Source organism: Photinus pyralis, unplaced genomic scaffold, assembly GCF_008802855.1.
Source record: "Photinus pyralis isolate 1611_PpyrPB1 unplaced genomic scaffold, Ppyr1.3 Ppyr1.4_LG2, whole genome shotgun sequence".
Classification (NCBI taxonomy): Eukaryota; Metazoa; Arthropoda; class Insecta; order Coleoptera; family Lampyridae; genus Photinus; species Photinus pyralis.
This window is the reverse complement of record NW_022170403.1, coordinates 45,530,057-45,552,945: the sequence shown is the minus strand read 5'-3', so window position 1 is coordinate 45,552,945 and position 22,889 is coordinate 45,530,057. Positions and strand designations below refer to the sequence as shown.

The 22,889-nt window shown below is 36.1% G+C and overlaps 3 protein-coding genes across 7 annotated transcripts; all 3 read left to right on the top strand.

Annotated features, from left to right (window-relative positions):
- The first annotated feature begins 1,771 nt into the window (after nt 1-1,771).
- LOC116164623 (serpin B8-like) lies at nt 1,772-3,330 on the top strand. Of its 4 annotated transcripts, none has more exons than XM_031478822.1 (4): nt 1,772-1,949; nt 1,995-2,774; nt 2,817-2,975; nt 3,037-3,330. In XM_031478822.1, the coding sequence occupies exons 1-4, from the start codon at nt 1,836-1,838 to the stop codon at nt 3,133-3,135; spliced, it is 1,152 nt and encodes a 383-aa protein (XP_031334682.1). In that variant the 5' UTR covers nt 1,772-1,835; the 3' UTR covers nt 3,136-3,330. The 4 variants fall into 4 exon arrangements, with proteins under 4 accessions (XP_031334682.1, XP_031334680.1, XP_031334681.1 ...); XM_031478820.1 differs by having other exon boundaries at nt 1,775-1,949; nt 2,817-2,979; XM_031478821.1 differs by having other exon boundaries at nt 1,778-1,949; nt 2,832-2,979.
- Nucleotides 3,331-4,873: 1,543 nt separating this feature from the next.
- On the top strand, nt 4,874-9,376 carry LOC116162674. 2 transcript variants are annotated; one of them, XM_031476336.1, is made up of 3 exons: nt 4,874-8,834; nt 8,943-9,086; nt 9,248-9,293. In XM_031476336.1, the coding sequence occupies exons 1-3, from the start codon at nt 5,012-5,014 to the stop codon at nt 9,283-9,285; spliced, it is 4,005 nt and encodes a 1,334-aa protein (XP_031332196.1). In that variant the 5' UTR covers nt 4,874-5,011; the 3' UTR covers nt 9,286-9,293. The 2 variants fall into 2 exon arrangements, with proteins under 2 accessions (XP_031332196.1, XP_031332195.1); XM_031476335.1 differs by having other exon boundaries at nt 8,943-9,376.
- Nucleotides 9,377-11,725: 2,349 nt separating this feature from the next.
- On the top strand, nt 11,726-12,811 carry LOC116164812 (juvenile hormone acid O-methyltransferase-like). The gene is made up of 3 exons (XM_031479033.1): nt 11,726-12,169; nt 12,220-12,497; nt 12,563-12,811. Exons 1-3 carry the CDS (start codon nt 11,805-11,807, stop codon nt 12,742-12,744), a joined length of 825 nt encoding a protein of 274 aa, XP_031334893.1. The 5' UTR covers nt 11,726-11,804; the 3' UTR covers nt 12,745-12,811.
- The last annotated feature ends 10,078 nt before the right edge of the window (nt 12,812-22,889 follow it).

Below are 22,889 nucleotides of genomic sequence, written 5' to 3'. Positions count from 1 at the left end.
TTTTGACAGTTGGCATTGAAAATTGTATCTTGTGTTTGGATATGTTTATAAATTAAAGGTTTAAATTGTAAAGTTTACGATAGAACTATAACAGCTTGTAGATCGGCAACAAACCTTTTGCGGATCTATGTTTATATGAAGTCATAAAATAAACCAAAGAATTATCGCCTTGCGTATTTACATCATATTTATGAACACCCTAATGTGAGTCTCGTGTTTGTTGTAGGTATTCACTAGGTACGATTAGTTCCGTTAGTATAATCGTTATAATGCAACTATATTATAATAAATTATAATAAATAGATATAAAGCAGCAATAAACTTTACGATTAACCGAACGTGATAATTGAAAATATTTTAATGGGTATGTGGTATTCAATAAATCTGTTTATAATTGCGGATAATTTTTACAATTTAGTATTTCATAAATTTTACACATATGAATTACATTCAACACAAAGAAATAAATTAAAATTGTGGCTCTGTAACTTCATTTGATTGATAGGGTTTGGAAATTCCTTCGCACAATATAAGGTTTCTGTCTCTGCTATGTCCGCTCTTTATATTAGGCTTCAATGTGTTTTTTTGTTCACACAGTTAGCATACCCAATAAAAGATTCTCCAACCAAGCATGAAATTGTGTCGTCATTCGAGCTATGAATCCAGACGGTAATGGCCAGGGATTTCAGGGAAGAAAACGAGTGTGAATTTTGTTCAGCATAAGGAGATCAAGTAATTTCGACTCATAATTTTTGCTTGGAGTAAGTCGCTAGGTCACTGGAATTTTGCTCATGCTACAACTTGCCGGCCAGAAGTAGCTAAAAGGTTTAGCCGGTTTTCTAAATATAATTTCCTTTACAGATTTTATTTCACAACCGATCGGAACTCCTCGTGCTTCTTTTAAAACTTAGTCAGATTTGTACCCTTGCAGGATCTTTGTCTAAGAATAAGAAAAATATACACCGAACTTATTTTTAGTAATATAATTATGTTGGTTATTTCGGTTTTCAAGTTGACAATTTCAACGTGGTCACGAATTGACTAGCCAGATCTGGAAATGTAATTTTGATGAAGTGAAGTGCTACTGAAACAAAATACCTAGGAAGTTACCAATAATGAGCTGTCGATAAGTATGGCTAACTTTATAAATTACAACATACAAAGACATATTTCGTCAATTTAACTAATCTGTTTCAACATATTTTTTTTTAAATAAACAGCTTTCCTTGACCATATGTGTACTTAGGATGTGTCAGACTGATAACCTGGCTAAATATGAAATATATCCTTCACCTGATTGACCAATTTCGTCAAACAGTAGTGCTTGAAACTGAATGAAATTTCAAAGTACATGGCGTTGAAAGCACACTATTTGGGTAAAAAACACAAATATTTTTTATGTTTCCATACAATTTAAACGAGTAAAGTCATAAAACCCGACGAAATCAGTAAATTACTTGGAGACAAAGATTTACGAGTATTACAAATACTCTACTATTGAAATTAAAACCATAAACAGCTTTGTTCGTGGTTCGCACATTAAGTGGTGCCATTGAAAAAGTATATGGGGACTTTTGCGGAACAGGACGTAATACTTATTAGTATCACCCTTATTGAAAGTACTTGTAGGATAGTCTCCTGCTGATAAATCACAAGGAATTATTTTTTTCGCACAAATCGCTTGTAGTCGCATTGGTTATCTGTAGTCATTACGATAGCCGATACCATTTTAACAATTACAATTTTTATTAGGTGTTAACGAATACACAATAATGTGATACGCACTTCACTTTATTACTGTGAAACCGATAGCCCGTATAGTCCATTACACGATTATGTACATTTTACCGACACTGTGTTTAGCTCTAATTATATGGTGCGCTAGGGCCTCTAAACTTATTGATGATTTTCACGATGCAAATAGCAAATTCACCGCCGAAGGTTACAAGGTAAGTTTTTGGAAACACTTGAACACGCAACTTAATCAATTTTAGATTATACGAAGGCTCAACCTTACCAGTAACTTTTTATTCTGCCCTTTATCTGCCCAAATAGTAGTTGCATTAATTCGCGCTGGTGCGAATGGTACAACAGCAGATGAACTTGCTTTACATATACATAACCCGAAAACAAAGCAGTTGTTCTCAAAAGTGCTTTCCAGTATCAAATCCAAACAGAAATGTGAATTTAAAATGGCTACCAACTTATACATCTCTGATAAATATCACGTTAAGAAGCAGTTCAAGAATTTTTCCAAAAAGGTTTTTCGAGCTACAACTGAAGTTGTAAATTTCAATGAAACGAAAAAAGTAATCAATTATATTAATGATTGGGTTGCAAACCAAACCAAGCACAATATCAAAGAAATTGTAAGTAGTCCAGACATTCACAAAGGAACGGAGATTATAGCCGTAAATGGGTTATATTTTAATGGCGATTGGTTATACCCGTTCGATCCTACATTCACAGATAGGATAAGATTTCACGTGAATAACAACAAAAGCATTTTAATTAACATGATGAGATCAGAAAATAAATTTAAATATCGTAAAGACGCGGTGTTGAAAGCTCAGTTTCTCGAACTGCCATTTTACGACCAAGATGTAATTATGACGTTTATATTACCTACCACCAGATTTGGTCTTGATAAGATCGAAGAAAATATTTCAGATTATCTTCCCCATCGAAGGTCTTTAAACTACCATGCAGTTAGCGTTACAATTCCTATATTTAAAGTAGAATGCAACATTGACCTCGTCGCGATTTTAAAAAATGTAAGTAACATGAATATTTTCCGGAAATACCTACCCGCTTAGGTATGTACATTTCAGATGGGCGTGCGGACGCCATTTTCAATAGGAGCAGACTTTAGTAGAATGAGTGACACTACACCATCTCCAGTAGTGGGGAACATCATTCAGAAAACGTTTTTGGAAATCAACGAAAAAGGAGCTACGGCAGCAGCTTCTACTGCGGTAGGTAGGTCCTTGAAATGTGTAGCTATAGAATTTTGTTTTTAAACTGTTACGTTTGCAGTTATTGAAGGTAGAAATGTACCACCACGAAACATTTTCTTGGCGAATAAGCCATTTTTGTATTACTTATGGCACAAGAAAGTTGGAATATTCTTTATAGGCAGATATACTAGCCCAAAGGAATAGTAAACAATAAAAACAGTAAAAAATATAGCATAAATATCTTGAAGTACTTACCAAATATGTATTACTGAAATTCTTTAAGGAATGGCTATTAGACTACATCTCCATTCCCGAGGACATACAATCAGAAGCACTACTAAGACACTAAGACAGTACCCAGCTAACGCCAAATTTTAAAAAAATGTATATCGCGTTCCGGCTGGAAGGTTATCACTAGGAATTCGCTTTCATTAGTTTGTTGTAGTTTTTTCGTGTTTGTCGTATGTTTGACTTCAATGATCACAAGTGATTTTGTGTGTTCAGGAAAAAATTCCACGTCCCTTCCCTTCCAATCTTTCAATTTCTTTTCTACAAGACGCAACGGTTAAAGAGAGAAAGAGAGAGAGAGAGAGAGACTAAATAATTAAATAAATCTTCATGTTCAGTTACGCAGCTAAACGTGTTAGATGTGTCATGATTGGAACCAATGTTCTTGCCCGTACCTTTTAAAGTAGGTACCACATTGTGTACTTGTACTAAATATAACTACTTTTTAAGAAAACGACTGCCACTATTGATTTGCCACGTTGATTTAGGACTAATAGTTCAGTCATCCAAGGATCAGAAACAGTTTCTAGGAAAAAAATGTCGAAGTTTTTTTTCTCATCGTTTTTTATGTTTTTTTAAATGCTGAATCTGAATCTGAGGTTTGCCACCTTGCCAGGCATGAGCTTCTCAAGGAAAATTGCAAAAAACTCTCATATTTCGGCACTTTTTCCCAGTTTTTTAACTATAACTCGAAAACTAAGCGTTTTTTGGTGAAAACTGTAATGTACCAAATTAAGTAGACAAAATTTCCTATAAATACGTATAATAACTGTAAAGTCTGGAACAATCCATAACGTCGTTAGAGGGTGTTAAAAAAATGGAATTTCTTATCTTTTCGCTAAAAAGGTTTAAAAACGTTATTCTTCTAGCTAGTGCCCTACTATCAATTTCGTACACCTCCAAAATGAATTATTTTATGATTACTAGGTATATCCTACTTACATTTCAATAAGGGAAAACGTGAAAAACATTTTTTTTTAAATGCCAAAAACATTTTCCGCAGCCTTTGAATATATTGCTAGGAAGGTATACGATCCTTTATGGATCCATTTACTTAACTTGAAAAACTTCGCTGTATAATATACCATAAATGATAGTAAACATTATTGTACCCCCCTCCACCAACCAAAAACACTACCTGCTGTTTTCCGTCTTCCACTCCATACAGTTTAGTTAGTCTCGTGTAGCGGTGCCGTGCTGTTAATAAAACAATAAAACGAGTGTTATTTGTGCGCTGAAAAATAATGAACATGTCTCGCGAGTGTATAATATGTGACAAATCGTTAGATGATGGAACTCAGACATCTATAGTAAAGGAAAAGGGGTTGGAAGGTTTCATTGAAGCAAGTAAAGGTCGAGAGGATGGTAAAATAGATTTGTTTAATAGATATAAGACTGCTAAAGAGGTTGAGGTTCACGAAAAATGTAGGAAAAGATATACTAATCAAAAATTAATTAATGCTGCCCGTAAGAGGAATATACAAAGTAGTAATTCATCTGCACTTCGCTCCAATATTCCCCAATTCTCATTTAAAACCCACTGTTTTATATGTGGGTAGGAAGTGCCACCAGATTATTCAAACAAAGAAATAAAAAAACCAGCATACCGCCGTAATCCTGTGTACCCTGTGACCCAATTTACTGTAGGTAAAAACATAGAGAGGCTGCTGAAAGATCGAAATGATGAAGTCGGACGTGCTATTTTACTTCGTATAGGTTCAGTGCATGATTTGCCAGCTGCTGATGCTCAATACCATTTTTTATGCATGAAAGAGCTATACCTTCCCAAAAGACAAACAAAAACACAAGGTAGGCCTAGAAATGATGTGGATGAAGAAATGCAATGCATTTTCAATTACATTGAAGATAGTTCTGAAGAATGCCAGTTTACAATTGAAGAACTAATAAATAAGATTGAAAGTGACTGTCGTCCTCACCCAAGAACAGTAAAACAGCGCCTCCTTGAGAAGTATGGCGATGATATATGTATAACAGCCAATATGCCTTATATTGTGTGTTTCAAGTCCACAGGTCACAAGATTATTAATGATTTTTGGTATCAAAATAGGTTGTCAGAGAAAGAAGAAAGGACAAGGATCGTTGAAACAGCAGCTGCTATAATTGTTGAAGATGCACGCTCTCAAGTGTACAATTTGACACAGTACCCTTCATCAGATACTTTTATAGATAATTTGAACGACCTAATTCCAGAATCTCTCCTAGCCTTTACAGATGCTGTAGTAATGAGCAAGAAAAAAGGAAATTTCGAAAAATGGAAGAAGCAATCTCTTGCAATAGCCGACTGCTTGCTCACAGCCATAAGGCCAAAGTCATATATATCTCCTTTGCAAGTGGGCGTTGCAACTTTTTTGTACAAGAAGTACGGATCACGAAGGTTAATCGATGTGCTAAGTTCATTGGGATTTTGTTCATCATACACAGAAGCCGTACGTTTTGAAATGTCCTCTATGTTGGAACCACATCTAACTCTTAGGAAACAAGCACTATCTCAATTTGTTTACGATAACGCTGACTTTAACATCGGAACTATTGATGGGCACAACACATTCCATTCGATGGGTGGCATCATTTGTGTCACTCCAAAGTCGGCTGTTGTCTCGAGTCCACACATCGACCGGTTAAAGGATTTACCTTCAGCAGAAACTATTGGATGTCTCGGAACCCTTCCAGTGAAAGTGTTTGAAAAGACAGGGCCAGGCCTAGCTGCTATTCAAATCAACCCTCTAACTTTAAATTTCAGTCACAAAAGTTTAGTTAGCCCATCTGCATCACACTTGCTGTGGCTCTATGGAAAACATATGAACCGTCTAGGAATTGGTGGGTGGAATGGGTTTATGGAAGACTTAACAAGAAATAAACCTCACGACATTACATATATTAACTGCCAGCCATTCATTAATTCACCACCAAGCGACTATAACACGATCTACACTGCTTTACTGAGTAGTGTTGAAAAATCAAAATCATTAAACCAACAAAGCACTATTGTTACCTTCGATCAGCCACTCTACCTGAAGGCGCGGGAAGTGATTGCAAGTCGTCAGGGAGACCCCGAACTGCAACATGTGATTCTACGGCTGGGTGGATTTCATTTACTGATGTCCTTTATGGGAGCTGTGGGCTTCATAATGGAAGGTAGTGGATTATCGGAACTTTTCAACCTCATTTACGCTGCTGTTAGCACTGAAAAATTGCTGACAGGTCACGCCTATGCAAGGGCTGTTAGAGCACACATGCTGGCTCACAGGACTCTGGCCTCAATAATATTGGAAACAATAGATTTTTCTGCCTCATTTCAATCCGAAATTGAACAAATTTTGTACTGCTCTGATCGATCGGAAATTTTGAGCGCACATGACATGGATTGTGTTAAGGAGCTTGTTTCAAAATTTAAAGACAAGCTTGAACAATTCACAAACTTAGGGCCCACTGCCAAATTGTGGAGTCAGTACTTTCAAATGGTCACGCTAATTTTAACTTTCATAGATGCAGAGAGAACAGGCAACTGGACTTTACACCTGGAAACCATTCATGACATGCTTCCCTATTTCCATTCCAGTGGACATTTTCTCTATGCGAAGTGCTGCCACCTGTATTTACAGGATATGATGGAGCTACAAAACACTATGCCCCCTAATGAATTCAAAGCTTTTACTTTGCAAGGCGGGTTCACTATTCGGCGAAGCAATAAATTTCGTTGTGGAACATGGAGTGATATGTGCATAGAGCAAGAGCTCATGAAGCATATGAAATCTTCTGGCGGGCTCACTAGAGGTCGTGGTACCAGCGACGCTATTCTGTCAAGATGGACTTTGGGAATGGCAACGTACAGAAAGATTTGCGATGCTGTGGAACGATTTAGCGGTATAGATTTTGCATCATCAGAGCAACATATAGATACTCGAGAATCCTCGCAAACCCGAGACAATATTGATGCAAAGAAAATGATGGAGTGGTTCCACCAACACCCGCCCTTCCAGAAGACAGCTGAGCTCATTTCTTTAAGCACAGGGGTCATGGGTGATGAAAAAATAAATTGCCACTTGTCTAGGGAGGAAGGAGTCAAGTGTATTGACAAAATGTTGGCAATTGCTGGCAACAATTTTGAGTCAGTTAAGTTTAAGCGAAGAGATAGGGTGCTGTCACTTGCCACCATGAAATCTTCAATAATAGTTCATGATCAATCTGTAGTTGTTAATCCAACTACCCTATTTCAACGCATGAGTATTGCTAAAGAGTCAGACGAGGAACTCGAGGAGTTCTTGACATACGAACTGAGCCCCTTTCCACTTGCCCTATTTGACGAAAAGAAAGGTGGTCTAATGAGGAAAGGGACAAAATCGACACTGTACAAAGCTTTTCGAGGAGAACCTGACACATCTATATTGGATAAACATCCCAAATATGTTGTTGACGGTGGATTTCTTCTACACAAAGTTGTGTGGCCTGAAAAGAAGACATTTGGTCAAATTTGTGACAGCTACATTGAATACTTAAAGAAAAAATATACATCAACCGCAGTAGTAGTCTTCGACGGCTACTCAGACGCACAAAGAGGAACTAAACAAATGGAGCGCATGAGAAGATCCATGACTCAGTCAGTTGACATCCAATTCAATGACAAAATGGTGCCCACGGTCCCCCAGGAAAAGTTTTTGTCTAATCCCTACAACAAAAGCAGATTCATTAGCATGCTTCTACAGAAACTGAGTGCATCGCAAATTGACACGAAGCAAGCAAGTGAAGATGCAGACACTCTGATTGTGCAAACAGCCCAATCTCTTGCTGAAGAGCACGAAACTGTTGTAGTGGTTGGTGAGGATGTAGACCTCCTGGTTATTATGATTGGAACCCTGACGTCATCCAATGTATACTTTTTAAAACCAGGAAAAGGCAAACATCTTCCATCTGTTTACCATCCTTCAAGTACCATCGATAAATGCCTGGCAGAACATATACTATTCATACATGCAGTCAGTGGTTGTGACTCCACATCTGCTCTGTTCAAACAAGGGAAAGTCAAGTTTATAAAAACCCTTACAAAGTATCCTGATCTGTCAGTCTACATTCGACAATTCAGAAGCCCACGTGCCACATCAGAAGAAATTTCGGAGGCAGGGGAAAAATTCCTAGTGGCCTTGTATGGCGGAGATCATCGCACTACTTCAATTAATAAGCTGCGTTACAAACAGTATGTGTCATCAGCATTTAAGGTTAGCGGAAATGTAGCGTCCATCCCTCCCACTAAAGCTGCAGCCCAACAACACTGTTACAGGGTATTTCACCAAGTACAGCAGTGGCTGGGGAATATTCAACTACCTGAGCAGTGGGGATGGAAACTTATTAAAGGCAACTTGATTCCCATCACGACCCTTGAGCCCCCAGCTCCAGAGAAGCTTCTGAAACTCATTGCCTGCAAGTGCCATAAAGGTTGCAAGGGCAATTGCGGATGTATAAGGGTTGGGTTATACTGCTCCAGACTGTGTCTGCATTGTGAAGGAAGATGCTCTAATATAGAAATAATGCTGAGTGATGACGATGAAGACGTTTCACCTGAGAAGCTCGAAGGTAATTTATACTATTGGAAGTAATTATTATTCTAATCTAGTATGTATCCTGTAAATAAGAGACTATACTTGCACAGATCAACATCAAAATATCACAATTTTTTTTTAGTAGAGAGACCAGCGCCTATCCTTCAAGAACTCGAGCAATCCACTGACCAGAAAGGGCTAAAGAGAAAACATTACGTCGCTCCGGAGATACAGCCTGGACCTTCTAAACGGATCATCTGCGAACGCAATGCTGAGCTTTATGCAGGTAATGACTTCTTCTTCTCCATCTTATTTTCAGTTTTATCTTTTTTTTATAAATAATATTAAAGTCTATTGTGCAAAGACATATTAAATTCTGGCCGTAATGGACATGAACGACATTGATTTTATTATAGTTATCTAAAGCCTCCATTTTCGTTGTTTTAGGTGATAATTCTGCAGATGAGGACGCCGACGACGAATGAACATAAAAATTTAGAAAAATAGTGTTTTTGCTTTATTTTTTGTGTAAATAAAAATTTGTTCCAATATGTTTTCTTTTATCAAAACATTATTCCCCTTAAAATGAAAGTAGTACGATTTTGGTTTGGGCTAGGAGGCTCGTTGACCTATAGGCCTCACTCTCGTTTGCCCTTATTGAAATGTAACTAGGATATACCTAGTAATCATAAAATAATTCATTTTGGAGGTGTACGAAATTGATAGTAGGGCACTAGCTAGAAGAATAACGTTTTTAAACCTTTTTAGCGAAAGGATAAGAAATTCCATTTTTTTAACACCCTCTAACGACGTTATGGATTGTTCCAGACTTTACAGTTATTATACGTATTTATAGGAAATTTTGTCTACTTTAATTTGGTACATTACAGTTTTCACCAAAAACGCTTAGTTTTCGAGTTATAGTTAAAAAACTGGAACAACTGCCGAAAATATGAGGTTTTTGCAATTTTCCTTGAGAAGCTCATGCCTGGCGAGGTGGCAAACTTCAGATTCGAATTCAGCAGCCCAAAAGACATATAGAACCAGTGAGAAAAAAAATTCTACATTTTTTTCCTGTAAAAAACCTCTGCTTACTGGACTAGTAAGGAGATTTACTCTACGATGAAAGTGGTGTTTCTTTAAGTACGGCAAGCCTTAGGCGGCTGCTAGCTGGTTCGCGACAGTTGGAAAACGTACGGTTCTTTACGCTATTTTTTATTCGGCCTATTTGATTGATTGAAGACGTAGTTCGTCGTTTTCATAATATTTCTGTATAGAAGAAGGTTAACGAAAGTTGTGACAAAGTTGTTAGAAGTTCAACGTGTGTTGTTCGTATTCAGAAAAAATTAGGCAAGTTAAAGTAAAAAAAAGCAGTTTTAGGGCACTGTGGTGCCTTCTGTCAAGGTTCTGACATTATCAAGGTTAACAGATTACACCGTTTGAACAGCCTCCGGTAATTCCTCATTTCATTCATCAAGTTAATGTTCTTTGTAATCAAGATTTCTGAAGTGATGTGCAAAAGCTGTCAGCGTTTGTGTGTGGAGTTAAGCGCGCTTTTTTTGTCGCAAACCGTTGAACGACCAGATTATTAGAATTACTAAAAGAGAAACACTGTAAGTAATTTTAAGATTGTCTTATATTATTTGTCGACCGTCTGCGTGCGGGGAATTTGTCCAAACAAGCTTTACAATAAATCAATTAATTAGGTATGCGTTTATTCTAACTCATTGCGCAACCCGGATAGAGTTTTCATGTCAGATTTTTCTTCTCGTGTCCAAGAATTGTGTCATGTGTTAATGCAAACCAAATGCAGATATGATTCGTTCAGAACTTCATTATCTCTTTCAACTACCCAGAGATAAACTCAATACTTATGTAACTGACGAAATGGTTCGGAGCAGTAACAAAATCATTTTGGGGTTACCACCATACCATTGTGAACTGAACCCAATTGAAATCATATGGACAAAAATAAAAATCAAGGGCATCTAAAGAAAAAATTGCCATTTATTATATTCAATATTGATTTTTGAAACTTTGTGAAGATGGTTTATAGCATACCAGACAATAATTATGTGGATTTATAGAACTTGGGGTGTAGAAACTTGAATTTATTTTGAGAGATTTATTTTCTGTGAACCCAAGAGACAATATTCAAATTAATTAATACAACAGCCAGATCTCTATTTGTTTTAAGAAGTTATTTTGGATGCATAAAATTGGGCGCTCTTCAGATTTTGTATTTTAAAATTAGAAATAGGGACAAACAATGCACGTAAATCCCTATGTCTACTTCTTAACAAATGGCACTGTGTAAACATATGGATATAATGATTTAATTCAGGTTTCTACCAAGATTTATACTGCGATTCGTTTTTTTCTGGATATATTTGTGTTTTTTTCATAAAATGTTTAGTTCGACGATTTGAAGGCATAACTTCGTTACCTTTTTTAGAAATGTCTTTCTTAAAAGGGAGACAAAGCTTTGTTCGAATCATAGAATTGAACAAGTAAATCCCGAAATATAGGCTTGTTTTTTAGTATTGCTGTTGCCGATTGTATACAAATGTAGGTCCAGTAACAAAACAAACCACTATGCTACTGCCTACGATATTCGATAATTTGTTTAACAGTGAATCAATTGCCCTCACCCTAATAATACAGTGGGCATTGCATAGGGCGGTGTAGCTCATTTTCTCACAATTTTCATAGTACCGCTTCTACGCAAGTTTCGCAAAAAGTATTGAGCAATAGCAATAGATGAATCATAACAAATATAGTTATCGGACAGATAATTGTGCATAACAATTAGATAGGGAATTCCATTTACGATATTGGCATAAGAAAGTTTTATAAACTGTTATGAAACAGCAAGATTGACCTTTACTGAGATAACTTTATCATTAGCTATTAATTAACAAGTGAAGAATTACCACAGTCAGTATGCAAAGAACACTTGAAGAGTACAGTGTATCTGACCTTCGCATATAGATCACCTTGTAGTATGGAAAAGGGTGAATCATACGTACAATACGGAGTGTTGTCGCAGCAAGGAGCGATAGAAGCTTTAACTAAGCTTAATGGCAGTCTACATTGGAAGGAAAATTGCAAAATTCTCGACGTTGGCTGTGGACCCGGTAACGTAACTTATGATTACATTCTGCCTAAACTGCCAAGGTCGACTAAGGAAATTATTGGTATCGACATATCACCTGATTACATTAAATACGCCGAGTTACATTATGGCAAACATCCGATTTTCGCGTACAAACTTATGGATATTGTGAATGGTGATGTGCCGAATGAATATGAGCAACACTTTGATTATGTGGTGTCATTTTTGTGTTTTCAACAATTCAGCAACCATAAGTAATAAATTAATTTTATTTTACTTAACTACATTAATTTGCTATTCGTAGGGCAGCCTTTGAGAAAATCAAAAGAATGTTGAAATCAGGCGGAGAGATGCTATGTTACTTTCCAACAAGTACCAAATCTACCGAATTGTTCACGTTTCTTGCAAAACAACAAAAATGGAACCAATACCTATGTAACTATGAAATGCATTGCAGTCCGTATAAGGATTCTGTTGACGTTGAAAGCGACGTTCGGCGTTTTTTAACTGATATGCAATTCAAAATAGTATTCTTTAACTATGAGGAAAGACACTATGAGTTCATGGACAAAAATTTGCCATGTACGTATTTTCGGTAGAAAACAGACAGTATACCATTTGCACTGACGATACGTATTTTCCTACAGCGGCCGTGCGCGCAATCGCTTATGAAAGTCTAAAAATTCCAGAAGACATGTATCAACAATTTCAAGCAGACGCTATTAAGGCATTTAGAGATTTAAATGTTATGAAGTTTAATGAAAACAACGAGGGATACTATGACTGCTTTTACAAATTAGTTACGTTTCATATTATTAAGCAACCCTAAGTTATAATAATTTAATTTATGTGCAAGCAAATTATAACGCATGAAATATTAATAGTATTTATAATAATCATTTATAATATCATTTTTTCATCAAAAACGTGTGCACTAAATATTTATGTTCTATTTATGCATTGCACTCAATTGCACTCAACTTGCAAATTGAACTTAAACAATCCCATTCGTTCTTTACGAAGAATCACTAATAATGTATGGCCACCATCCTCCCCCACTTTTTCTGGTGCGAGATCGGGCCCCTGGTGAAGGGGATTTCCCCGATGACGTAGCTAATGAGCAACCTTGTTTGTGTTGGTTAGAGTACCTACGGTTATGTACGTAAGGATGACGTAATCTTGCGTGGTTATTATCTTGGCTAAAGTAAAATGGGTTCTTATTTTAGCTTACACTTTAACAGCAACAAGCTTTTTATCATGATTATAGTAACACCTGAAATAAAGGTAGTGTTTGTCTCCGTTCATTAAAAAAATAATCCTTTGACACACGCCCTTTACTCTTCAAATGAATTCTTAAATTGGAAACTGGACGATGATCCATATACATTTCTTCCGAATTTGTAGTAAAATTTTTGTTTTAATTTTAAGATATGGTTTCATTTTTCATCCGAATTCATCTCATGTTTGTTCCTTCGAATATGGTTTACTAATATTTAACACATATCTTTTGTTGCTTGTATTTCTTGTAATTATTTTCCGCTTTGTGACTTAGATACGTTTTGATTTTGACCTTTTTTGAATTTTTTTAAATTTTTTTTAAATTTTCTTAAATCATTAGCATTTTTTTAAAAATTATCCATGGTGTTACACTTTTGAAAAGGGAATTTAATATGCAACTTTATAGATTAAAATCAATTGCTTATACATATTTGCTACATCCCATCTCGTTTGCTAAAAAAATTTCTTTTCTTACTCGACAAGATTTTCAATATTTATGAACCTCACTCTTCTTTTCATATGTTCTATGCCATGGAAAGGATTCCAAAAGTAACTTGGTGGTGGGCTTTTCTTATCATGGGATTTCCTGGGTTTTAGTTTGTTATCTAGGGTGGAATCGCATTTTTAAACAATTTTGTGGGTTGGGTTTTTGGGATTTTAATTCAGTCATTTTGTTTGTAACATTTCAATTTTCCAGTTCACTCTTATTTTCTACTTTGTGATTTCACTTTAAATTTTTTTGATATAAGCGCAAGGTCCACAATTAAAATCTTTCTATTCTCTCTTTGGCCTTACAATCCAAATTTGGGAGTCTTTCAATTTCCCTGATTTTTCACATTTCTCAGAAAGTATTCTTCCTGCAGCGGTTAAAACAGATTGTGTGGCTTAGCTAAATTCTTAATTGGATGTGATTTCGATTTTTTTCTAGGGGAGAAATTAACCACCTTTTGCAAGGCGCGCGTCTACAACGGGTAATCAACCTCGGGCGCCCAAACGTTTCTTAAATCTCGAATTCGCCTTCTCGTGCCGCTAATAGAAGCTCGAGCTAAGATAAGTGCTCTAAAAAAAGAGTACTATTTTGTGGAGGGTTTTTAGCGAAATCCACCAAAATGCGAATTGCGGGTGAACGGGACGCAAATTTCCGTTCCCTATACAATATGGTGATCGGTTGCACGTTGCACGAAGTCGTATAGGATATGGAAGCAGTGAATATTTTTACATATCCTATCCGATTTCGTGATTTGTTGCCCCAGCGGAATATTCGATAACTGCAATCCGTTATGAATCTTGCAATCTCCATTTGCACGTGTCCTACTGATGGCTAGTGTTCACTAAATTAAGTTGGTTTGTCTGCGCTTTGTGCTTTGCTAGTACCTACTTTCAGATTAGTCATTTTTATTTGACATGTGTGACTGTGAGGGCGCAAATAGTACAAATCAGTTTACTATTTTTAGCATATTTGATAAAAAGTGTCAAGTTATAAAAGAATGTGAAGAAAACGGGAAGAAAAATATAGAACCGGAAACAAAATTTAAACCAGAATTTTGCGATGAGGATGCAAATAACTGGATCAAAGAGTATTCAAAAGATAAAAACAAACTATATTGTCCAACAGAATTACAAAGATCCAAAGAAATCGTAAAATATTTCATATTTTTCATTATTTCTTTATCTGTATCGAAAATGTCCTTTAATTGGTTCCAATGTTTTGGAAATGCAAATGAGGATAGTGCAATGTTCACATTACACATAATTGATCAAGATCACAAAATCGGATAGGATAGGTATGTAAATACATTCACTGCTTCCATATCCTATACGAGTTCGTGCAACCGATCGCCTTTTTGTATAAGAGACGGAAATTTGCGAACGGGACGTCGGAAATGGGTACCGACAAAAGGAATATGGTGGAGTCAAAACTGACTAATAGAATACTCGGAGCAGTGACAAAGTGTCGAACCAAAGAAGATACTCACAAAAAGAACACCTCGAATAGTCGTGTCCGTCGGCAGGAAACGTTACTCACAAAGGGAAAATGAAACATACTGCTGTGTTTATTTCGTCCGGCGATGAAATTTTCGGAAATCTTAATTAAGATGGACAAGGGCGGCCTCCTTCTTATGTAATTAACGTTTGTAATTAAATTTTATTAATTTGTCGTTGTTCTATGTAACGGCATGGGGATTATTGTGTCATACGAGAAAGCGGTCAAGGTTGTTTTTGTTTACATTTTTATTTTATTTAACGTAGCATTTCTGGGAATCGTATTTGGTCTTTATCTGTTATCAAATGTAACTGCTTAATTTATTTGACAGATGGATGTGATTTATCGCCTTTTCTGAAATTTTTATTTTTCCTAGAAATTAAGTTTGGATTTATGTCTTAATGTCTGATAACAAATTCATTTATAAACATTATTCCACCTCTATTTTTTAGTCTATTAACATACGTTGAGGGGATAGTCTTTGTTGTCAACAATGTATGGTTGGTTGTTATAATTTTGAGTTTCGGAAGAAGGGTTTTTGGCTTAAATAGGACGTTAAGAAGAAAAGCGTCGCTTTTAGCAAGAGTTTACACCGTACTACGTTTGGTTGAGATTTAAAATCAGCTTTTTGCACAGTCAACGAAGAACTACGTTTCATTGAAATTTAAAATCGGCTTTTAGCGACAGTCAGAGCAGAGTTACGTCTCGTGAAAAATTTTAAATCAGCTTTTTGGTACGTCAGCACCGAGTTACATTTCGTAGACTTTTTGCGAGTTCCATCGTGGATTATTTGTGTTGAAGCCACAGACAGCATTGAAAGTTTTCGCTCAATGTGAGTTTGAAGATTGAAGAATTTTCGTTTGTGAAACTGGAAGCTGAATTCGCGGTTAGCTTTTGTTCTACGTTTTGAAGTTTGAAGTTTTGGCAATCAAAAGTGCTGCAAGGAGAGGTGTTTGTCGGCGCCCCCATAAGTGTGTTTTCAACGTGACTCAGTTTGAAGTTGAGTTTTTTATTGGAACGTCCGAGGAGAGGATACCGCGATTACCCGGTCGTTAGTGCACAGGGTGTCCATTGAAAATTGAAACCTTTTATTTGGATTACAATTCCCGGACAAGTAATGGAAGTAGTTACGTTTTAATTTTAGTCTTTTTGTAATAATTGTTTGTGTTTTTGTGCCATTTTTCTTGTTAGAATTAAATCGTACTTTTGTAATTGTCACATTAATTTTGCATGTGTTTCATTCTAACGACTCCATTTGTAATGACCCTGTGTTTTTATTTGATGCTTGCCCAAGGTCCATTTTAATTATTCAAAATTTTACGGATCAATTTGGAGTATAAAGTATTTGATTTGACCCACTATCTGTTAGAAGTTATCAGGTTAACTGAGAGCAGAATCGAGCCTCTCCTCTGTGCTGGGGAGAAGTTTTGTGCAGTGTTAATAAGTAAAGGGAAAGAGCTAGGTAGGTTTTTGTTTTGGTGTTTTGTGTACGGTTTCTTTGACCTACGAACCAGTCCACACAGGCACACAGCAATATAGACTATGTGTAACAAAGTCTTTGGAGTAACTGAAGTGCCTCAAGATATGAAAAATAAAGTAAATTTAAGCCTATAAGTATTTGTTAGATTTTAGACCAAATTCCCCTTGTTAGGGAGGGAACTCTTAATTCGACACGGTAGGATTAGAAGAGAGCGCCAAGACTAACGAGTGATAAACCGACAATTTCCGCCCATTTTAGAAAAGACTCCCTAACCACCTTGCTTTACATACTCATTTTTCTAGGCTAGTTTAGTTCAGTAAGCACAGTTCTAAAGATACAGTCCACTTAATATAGCACAGTGTAAGGTTCTAATAAAGGAAAAATCGTGAAAAGCTACTTCGTTCTTATTTCCAACCAACTACCCAACTAAATTTGCTGGATTGAACGCCCTTCATTTTCTCATAAGGTAAGTCTGTAAGATCTTGTTTGAATTGAAATATTAACAGGTGCCTGCGAGGTGACACGGAAATTCTTCCTTTACAATAAACTGGTACACAGGGAGCGACTTTTATAAATGCACAGTACTGAAAGCTAATACCTTTTGGTCATTTTATGCATGTGTAGACCGTAAATTAGGATACTGGTATCGTTTTGTCAAAATTTGCGTCGTCGATTGTGTTTCAGCTTTCTGTCTCGAGTAGATCGCGATGGAAATGTCTTCGTGTTTTGGGTAATTTACTTGAACTTACCACGCATGCATTTCAAAATAATTTCGGTACGGTTAACTTAACGCCAACGTAGTATGTTTCATTTACAAAATAGAAAACAGCAGTCGCTCCAGAGCCAACCTTTGAGGGGCAAAACGGATTTCCACTAAAGCGGAACATTCAGCGGTGTGGAGAAATAAACAAAACAAATCGCATTGATTGATTATAGACAAAACAAAACCCTTTTCACTGACATATTTATTAAAGGGCCGCCATGAATGTCTGTTTAACCATACAACATGCTCGTCTTTGGTTTCAATAAATCCGTTTGAAACCGCAGCATAACGTAATGCTATTAGGTTAAATCAATCTACATATATAGATAAAATCTAACTCAGATTTTGAAAACGCAATCGACATAAATCTCAGAGAATTGGATAAATCACGGCGCTTTGAAGTCGATCGTCGATATACTAAAGCAGCTAGCAGTAATCGCAACAGACAGCGAACAAACTTCTCTGTTCAAACAGTGGTCACGGTACGCCACCCTCATGCTTTTAAAGGCCATATCTTTACAAGCCTTGCCTGTAGCCGCCCATTTCTCTTAGATTATCCTCCTTTAACTTATAATTACTTCACCTAAGTAACTAATCTTTACAACTTTTACAGGCAATAGAACTGATTGATATAACCCATTCTCTCTGATGCAGAAACTCGATTTTAAGTTTAGAATACTGAGGCGCAGCGCGTAAATTGTTAAAATATTTATTTATATATTAATAATCACCTGTTTATTAAAAAAATTCTTTGAGGTGCACATTTTTGCCACTCTCACCGGATGCCACAAATACCGAAGGGTTTTTATGCTAACAAATGTTAACAATTTCAAGCAATATACGTAAGGGGCCATTAAAATTCCTGTACATTTCATCGTGGCCCGTGCAAAAAAAATTGTGTTCCATAAATGAAGGTAAAAGAAAATAGTCGCAGCATCCTTCTGTTACTTCTTCCTCGAATTTTCTCTAAAGAATGCGGCTCCCAGCGTTTATTTAACGACCACATGCGTAATTTCTACCTCAGTACATTTTACTTTTCACATTAAAAAGAAACGTGGTTAGTTAGGGAGTCAAATCCGAGTATTGCAGTAGTCCGACGGCATATTGGTACTTCAGAAGAGATCCGGAACACTGAAGAAACTTCATATTCATTTATTTACTTTCATAATTTTACCTTAAAACACGGAAGTCGTAACCAAAATTTTCATTCTACTAAGAAGCCAACAATAATGACAAATTGACTTATTATTTGTAGATCTACTATTAATCTCCTTCTTTTACGATGCTTCCTGTTCATCTTTCCCATAGAGTCCGTTAACTGCCCCCCCCCCGCCCCCCCCCCCCCAATTGAGAGATTTGATGGCTTTGATGGCGCAAAGTTATTTTTTTACGGCGCATTTTCGCGCATACCTCAGAGTACAATTTCGTATGAAAAGATGTTAAAAAAAAGTAACTTTTAAAACCGTTTAGTTGGCCCCCCCCCCACTTTTTGAAAATTTGTCACGGCTTAACCGTAATGGCGCTAGCTTTAATTCAAGTGGCGCAATTGAGCCCATGACCAAATGTACCAGGTGACCTAGTTACAAGCGACAAAATACGAAAAAAACATTGGGGGGGGGGGGCAAGTGAACGTAGCCCCCCCCCCCAATGTTTTTTCGGATTTCTAAAAAACGATCATGGCGCAAGAGTTATTATCGGTGGCGCATAACGAGCGCATTCATTTTAAAATAATACGACTATCAAATCTAACAGTGGGGGGGAGGGGGGGGGCAAGTTAACGAACCCGGTTTTAAGATAGGTTTAGGCATGATAACATTGTACTTTTGGCGCCTAGTGTTGGTGCACGTTTCTCCGGAGGCGCGCAGAGGGTGATGGCGGTTGTGGTCATTTACGTGGCGAATGTTGTAACTTCGGCGACGGCTAGCGTCTGGTTTCGCCTCGGAAATCGTCCTTAGATTCGATGTTCGTTGTAATCGGATTTAACACATTGAGAACTATAACCATCATGTAAAGCTTTACACTATGCTATAACACAACATGCACAATACTATATGCAACTACATGAACATTGAACAGTATTTATGCTGGCTATGCTACGGGGATTCGTTAAAAAAAATACAAATAACGCGACGCGTTACAATTTAAAAGTATAGTTAAGGAAATTGTACGTATGTTTCTTAAACGACCCTCTCTGTATATTATTTTACATTTTAATACAAAAGAGGAAAACGATTTATTTTCTTTTCAATTTTGTTCGGTTTCCAATTTTTAATGAGCTAAGTCGTACGTATTATTTCATTTGTAAAGGAATTAGGTTGCCTATATACATCACTTTCTTTTCCAATGATTTCAATGAAATTTCAATAATTCCTGGAGTGGGAATAAGGTTGCAATTATCAGAAACAGAAATTGCTACCTTAATTAAACTTATACCTTGTGTTTTTCAGGTTTCTTTAAAATTTAACTTAGAATGCGGTTTAAAAAAGTTAAAATATCACTGCATCGGCGCATGTTTGTTATGAATTAAACTTATTTAAACAATCATTATTTCTGTAATTGAAATCGGTTTTAATCAATAAATGCACAGTTTACGTTATCCATATTTAAGTGAATATTTACAATTGAACGATTTAGTCGTTTGATTTATAAACAAGCAAACACCCGAAATAACAAATACGTTTTCCAATTAAATTTACGTAATTACTTCGGTCACAATGGTGTGTTTACGACGACCTAAACGGCAGATTTTCGATGGATTAATTAATTAGTAAATATATACGAAGTAGTTACATCGAACACCGTAATCCAGATAAATGGTTAATCTTTTATTTAGTTCCGCTTGAAGTTACGTAAACATTAAATATTGCAACGGATCAATATTGCGTTGTATGGGTATCAAACCTTTTCGTTATAACATTACGACGTAAATCACCTGCATTATTAATCTACCAAAACCCCGGCACAACAATTCCAAATAATGTAGTACTTGTAGGTATATTAAAGGTCTTAAGTGGTATTGCAGAATAAACAAAACTAAATCAAAACCAACGTACTAATTCGAGCCTTATGTTATTATATTTCATTTAAATTATGACGTTGATTGTTAACACCGTTTAATTTGAGTAGTGAAACGCTTGCATTAAAGATAAGTTTATAGATTTTAAAGTGCTCTTTCCGAGTTTCAACTCCTCTACCTCGTATCTTCGCCCTTAGGGAAGGAAACAGAGAGAAGAGATTAACGATGATTGTAAAGTGAAGCAAATTTTTCGTGTATTTCGCACCAGCAACATGGTCGCCTACAGTTCATTGGCAAGGCTCTGCTGCAGTGAAAATTATCATTCAAATTTTCGAAAAAAACAAGTCGCATACGATGTGGAGACAATAAGTGATACTGGAAAAAATAAATAAAAAAATCGAGGTCGCTTCATTCGGCCTTAAAAAATTATTGTATGCTAAAGTAATCAAATCGTTCTTAGCGCATAACTTTGGATCCAGTAAAGATATTGGGGTCAAAATTTTGGAATAGACTTTACTTAACTAACAACATGCCTCTGTGTCTCCAATTTTATAAAATTTTATCTGCGTTCCTAAAAATTGCTTTGCAAACTTTCGTGTAATTGCAGAATTTATTACCACACAGTAGTAAAGTGAAAAGCGAAACTCGACACGGTAAGGCATAGGCAATTGTAGAGAGAATGTTGGACAATTTTTCCTTTTATTAAATTTTTATAAACAAAGCAGATCTGAGCAAATTAATAAAATCAACACGCCCCTCAAGAAAACCCACCTCTTGTGTTGATAAAAGTATTCAATACAGCCAATCGGGGAATTTTAGCGATAATTTATACCAACACCATTTTATATTTACATTAAAATAGTTACTCTTAAATTGTAAATAAACACAATCTCAATTTCTAAAGATATTTTTTTTATTTATATTTACCTACCTCACATTATCAGTATAGATAATGCGGTGTGATTAAATGTATGACTATACCTATGGCACAGATTAAAATCTGCACCTATGGGTACTTTCATCCAACACAAATAAATAGACTTATAGAACAACTCTTTTCCTCATATGTAGTAATTCAACACTGTTGGCATGTAATGTAATCTAACAATTTACAATTGTTGATTAGGCACGTTGTTATAAAACTACGGGCCACCTTTTTTTAGCGCATTTTCGTAAAAATACAAAAATGTCTGGCCACTTTGTTCACCAGTCTGTCCGTTTGTCTGTCCGCCCGCCCGTCTGTCCTTACGGCTGTATCGCTACTATATGATTATCTTAAGTTCTACTTTTTAGCGCTAAAAAAGTTATTGTAAAAAAACCAACAAACCGTTTTTTACATGTTCCATAATTTTACACTTTTGCCGTTCATTAACGATCCTTGATATCGTTAAAATTTTGTATTGCTGTCTGTCGTCTGTCTGTTGGTCTGTCCGTCTGTTCCTTTGTCTGTCCCTCTATCTGTCCGTGTGAACGATAACTTTGTTTAGAAATGTCCGATCGCTTTTACATCTCCATTAGTTATTACCTGAATTGCATGAAATTCAATATGGGCATAGCTTTAGCCCTATAATACGCAATGCCAAAAGTTAAGTCGAATCGATTCAAAATTCACAGTGCCATTTTCGCATCTCGACCATTTATAAACCGAATGGCAAACTTTTTTATTTATAAAAGTATTTGAATGAAATGTGATACATAGGTACTTGGAATAAATGAAAATCTAACGCCAATTTCAAAATTTGGTTTTGCGCATGCGCAGTGCCAATTTTTTTATTTATGGAATAATTTAAACGAAAATTGATATATAGGCACTTGGAATAAAGGAAAATCAAACGCCAGTTTCAAAATTTGGTTTTTCGCATGCGCAGTGTCAACTTTTTTATTTATGGAAGTATTTAAATGAAATTTGATACATAGGCCCTTGGAACGAAGGAAAATCTAACATTAGTTTCAAAATTTAGGTTTGCGCATGCGCAGTTCTAATTTTTTTTTATTTAGAAAAGCATTGAAATGAAATTCTTCTTATAAACAGAAATTGAAGTAGCACGTCAAAAATGGATTGCCCATGTGCAACGCTATCTTTCATATTATTGTTGCCGGATTTTTACGATTTTAACAGAAGTTGCATCTTACAAATTGGAAATGCGCTTTATGTAAATCGTTTACGATTACTTTTTTATTTTTATTTTATTTTTTTTTTTTGCCTTTATTTTTTTAAGTGGGCGGGGTTTCAGCCGAGGCTGCTCTACCAACCCAACCCACTATACATTTACAAATATCTATGCCCGAACCCGGATTCGAACCAGGGACCCTGTACCGCAGTCGAGCTTCCACTGAACTGCGCTACACGGGCCGGCTTTTAACTTGTTCGATATTTGGGTCGTTATGATGTCGAGACTTGCACCAAGGAAGGAATGTTTCTACGTTTATTACTAATTACTAAAAAGTCATAA